The sequence below is a fragment of the Teleopsis dalmanni genome, chromosome 1 (assembly GCF_002237135.1).
Source record: "Teleopsis dalmanni isolate 2A chromosome 1, ASM223713v2, whole genome shotgun sequence".
Taxonomy (NCBI): Eukaryota; Metazoa; Arthropoda; class Insecta; order Diptera; family Diopsidae; genus Teleopsis; species Teleopsis dalmanni.
Genome location: NC_051846.1, coordinates 98,381,686 through 98,386,087, shown reverse-complemented (window position 1 = coordinate 98,386,087; position 4,402 = coordinate 98,381,686). Strand labels below are relative to the sequence as shown.

Here is a 4,402-nt window from a genome sequence, read left to right as displayed (position 1 = left end):
TTGTTTTACATGTGTTTCGTCAATCGAAGTCAATCGAAAAACAGTCTGGTACTGAAAATAGCTCAGCCCTATCCCCAGATAATAAACGCTACAGTTTGGACCATTATGTACCATTATTGTTAAATGATTTTTAAATCACTCTAGAATACTCAACGTTTTACTAATGGTAAAGGCTGAATGCTCTTTAAATAACTGCATTCAGTAACACGAGTACAATTTTAAGTTATGAATAATTTTTTTGATAATTGTGTGGTACAATACGAAGCTATGTCCTCTTGAGTTGTGTTGAGTACTCTCATGCCAATTATAACAAGCAATATGGTTTCTACAATTCTTGTATCTTTATTGTTTGTATAAGAGCATACAATACTACTATCAAAATATTAATTTTGGTTTGAAGCAAACGGCACCTCATTCTAAATTTTTTATTATTGAAAAATGTTTTATATTTATTTAATTACATTGTGAGTTGATTTTCCCATATGCATAAATGTATATCCATGTTTCAAAATCTCATATGTTTGGCGTACATTGTTAAGTTACATTTAATATGGAAATCGGAAACAAAAATTTTGTGACAGAAATAATTTTTATTTGCTTAATGCTCACCTTGATTTATAACAAATTTGGATATGTTTTGAAACAAAAAAAACCGAAACATGAATACCCTTTGCACTTAGTTATATTATAATTAAACAATTTGAAATTTGACAATAAAATTTCTTCGTCTATATACCTATATTACATGAAAATTGTTTTTTTCGACGGAAAATGCAATGAAGATATTAGTGGGTAAACAAGCGAGTATATTTTTAAAATTATATGATCTGCATATAGTAACAGAGAGCCCCTGAACCAAACTAAGTTGACTGTAACTTAAAAACAATGTAGAAATTATTAGGAATTATTGTAGTAGGTTCTATCAGGTGCAATACAATCATGTTAGAGGATGACCACATAAATGCAACTCCTGCTACTTTTTTTAATGGTTATTTCAGAATATGCAATAAAAAAATTATTTGAAATGGAAATAAAATAATAACTTTTTAGTAGATATATTTTTATAGGTATTTTTGATATTCCATCTGCAAAGTGTACCCCTTCAATATATTGCTGCTGTTTGTTAAAGTGAAAAAGAGGATGGCGCTTGAATGACTCATTTTTCGCTTACAAAAATTGTCAGCAAACAAAATTGCCGCACCTGGGGCAATGCAAATCAACAATTAACTTTCAAAAGACTATTACATCAAAAAAAAAAGCCGATGTATTGCAAAATAAAGAACAAAAACCCCACAATTGTGATCTCTACGACTACATGATCACCAAATTTTTTTTATAAATTTAATATCCATTCGGTGTTGTTGCTTGAGAAATTTTTAGGTGTAATTTCATGTTTTTAATTTACCAAGGTCATAAATTTTTTCGACAATTAACTTTTTGCGGGGTTACACAAACTCAAACTCTCGACACTGTAAACATCCATCAAGTTATTGCTAAGATATTATTCGCCATATGCCTACAAGTGATAAAAAATTACCTCAAGTGATGTTAAATGTTTTGTAAAGGACATTTAAATAATGTATAGTTTTCATCTAATGGCAAAGTACAAACAATATCTTGTAACAAAAATTTAATCGAAATCTTAGTTACACATGTATTTTATTTATATTTACTTTCTGGATAATCTTGTATGATTTCAGAACTCTTTCACTAAGTTACAAACATCTTAACAAATTTAAAATACTGTATTTTTTTATAAAAACATGATTTTACATCATATATTTTTTTGTCGGTTAATAACTCATATAAGTTAGACATGTACGAGTATGTGTTTAATACATTTCAGAATACACACCCTCTTATTTCTATAAAAAGGTGAAAATTAAAGACTTTTTAGTTACTCAAGCGTTGGATTCTCGTTAAGCACGTGTTAAGTTTATACGGTGAAGTAATTTATAATATAATAATGTCTTGTATTGGGAACATATCTGAAAAAGAATGTCAGAACACTGAATTTCAACGAAAATTAAATCTTAGTGGATTAGTCACTAAACTAACAGCACAAAAAATTTCTGCTGATCCGAACTGGAATAAGGAAGATGATTTTCATTCTGATGTTTCGACTACAGACAAGTTTTTAACAAAAGGTGCGACTGCAGTTTATATATAATATATTGAAGCAATATATTGTTTTTCTTTAAAAACAATCAAATTTTAGTAAATTTATGCTGAAAAAAATATTATTGCACCAATATGATCCAATGCATGATCGAAGAAATTACAATTTTTGCAGACGTTATGTTAACTAATTGACTTAATTATTGACTTATAATATTTTTTATAAGAACCAAAACTTACTTCAACGCAATATTTGAAGTTCATGAATATAAGTATGACTGCTTAAGGTGAATGATGACTTTATTAATTAAATTTAGTTAAATATGTCCTTAGTTCACACACCAAATTTACGCATAGTGCTTTTAAATATATTTAATTATACTTTGCTTTCTTAACTTCAAAAAATAAAATAAGTGAAATTTTATTGTTTAATAGTTTATTTAATATGTGTAGAAATTATTTATACATACAGGTGCATTTTTGTTAACACCTTCATATGAGTTATCGATTGAAAGAGCAGCTGTGATATGCGAAAAGATGAGTATTAAAGGATATTTTAGTTTAACGAAAACCGCTACAGGGATCCTGTTTAAATTTTCGCATCCTGATGACTATCAATCAGTAATAAAAAAAGGATTTCATAAAGTAACAGGTGCTAGGTTTTACAGAAAAGTAAGTCGATCTTTTACGCTTATTTTTAACAGCAGATAATATATATTATCTGTTTCTCATAATTTGTTTAAATAAATCGTCTTTACAGTTTCTTTACAATTACATTCTAAAAACATTTTAAATTAAGTTATGAATAAATTCATAGATTGCAATTCCATGTCGTCCACGTAAAACGTTTACTCTCTATGCCTTAGAAGTTCCAGAAGACTTGCCTGTAGAGGACTTAAGACATGCACTGTATAAATTTGATTCAGTAGTCGAAGTTGTAAGAATACATTTAAATACTCAGTCACCTGCTTCACCAACTGAAAAAAGTGTCGATGGTACGATAATTATATGATGCAATTGAAGTTCATATTATTTCATATATATAAAATACAGAAACAGGAAGAAGTGAGCGACCTGAACGAAAGGTATTACCTCTCGCAGTTATTCGAATTACTTTAGCTTCAGTGGATGAATATAATATACTTCTACAAAATGGATTAAATTTTTATGATGCTACCTTTTTTCCAACAGATGCAAATATCACAATTAAGGATGCTAAAATAGATTACAAGCGCCGGTAAGTTTTTGATATTCTATAGACTATACGTGGGTATCACTAACACTGCAGCCAAAGAATCTATAGTACTCTAGATTCTTTTCTACAGCTATTCTTATAACAGAACAACTTATGATAGGGATATCACAAATCACGATTTTACATTCAGTTAATTACAATCCAGAAAAGAGACATGTATAAATCTACAAATAATATATAGGAAGTCAACAAAGTATTGCTTGAATAAATAATTTTACAAAGAATTGGAGCTTTAATACAATATGTGTCTTAAAACCAGTGAACGAAAACAAACACTAAAGTACAAAACATAGTGTACTGTTTGTCATCTTTGTTACAAAACACTAAACGAACAGTACATTAAAAAAAGTCCGAAACAATTCAACAATTTTTAGAGTTTGTGTACTTTTCACGAAGGTAGTGCTCATTATAACGATCTTTTCACGAAGGTAGTGCTCATTTTAGTTATCTTTTGCCGAAGGTAGTGGCCTTTTTAGTGATCATTTTCCTAAGGTAGTGGTTTTTTAGCGTTTGTCGAACAAAACGATTTGGAAACGTTTTTAATGTGCATTGTTGTTGCTACGTTTGCATAAGAAGAAGAAAAAATTTTGTTTGCATTTGTATTGCATGTATTTTGTTTGTGTTTTTAAATAAAGATATTGCGTATGCATTTATTGATGCATATTTAATATTAGGGGATGAATTACATAGATTTAATATTTTATTGCGATTGAATGATTCATATTATATTTATAATGCCAATAAAAGGCAAAAAAACTATCTTTATTTAAAAACACAAACAAAATACATGCAATACAAATGCAAACAAAATTTTTTCTTCTTCTTATGCAAACGTAGCAACAACAATGCACATTAAAAACATTTCCAAATCGTTTTGTTCGACAAACGCTAAAAAACCACTACCTTAGGAAAATGATCACTAAAAAGGCCACTACCTTTGGCAAAAGCTAACTAAAATGAGCACTACCTTCGTGAAAAGATCGTTATAATGAGCACTACCTTCGTGAAAAGTACACAAACTCTAAAAAT

At 28.8% G+C, this 4,402-nt stretch overlaps 1 protein-coding gene across 1 annotated transcript in view; it reads left to right on the top strand.

Moving 5' to 3' along the window:
• The first annotated feature begins 1,895 nt into the window (after positions 1-1,895).
• The window catches only part of LOC119670334, a 26,124-nt gene continuing 23,617 nt past the window's right edge, over positions 1,896-4,402 (top strand). The window contains exons 1-4 of the mRNA XM_038080599.1: positions 1,896-2,147; positions 2,591-2,790; positions 2,936-3,113; positions 3,172-3,355. Of these exons, the coding sequence (XP_037936527.1) occupies positions 1,967-2,147; positions 2,591-2,790; positions 2,936-3,113; positions 3,172-3,355 (743 nt within the window). The 5' untranslated portion in view covers positions 1,896-1,966. The remainder of the gene's footprint in view (positions 2,148-2,590; positions 2,791-2,935; positions 3,114-3,171; positions 3,356-4,402) is intronic.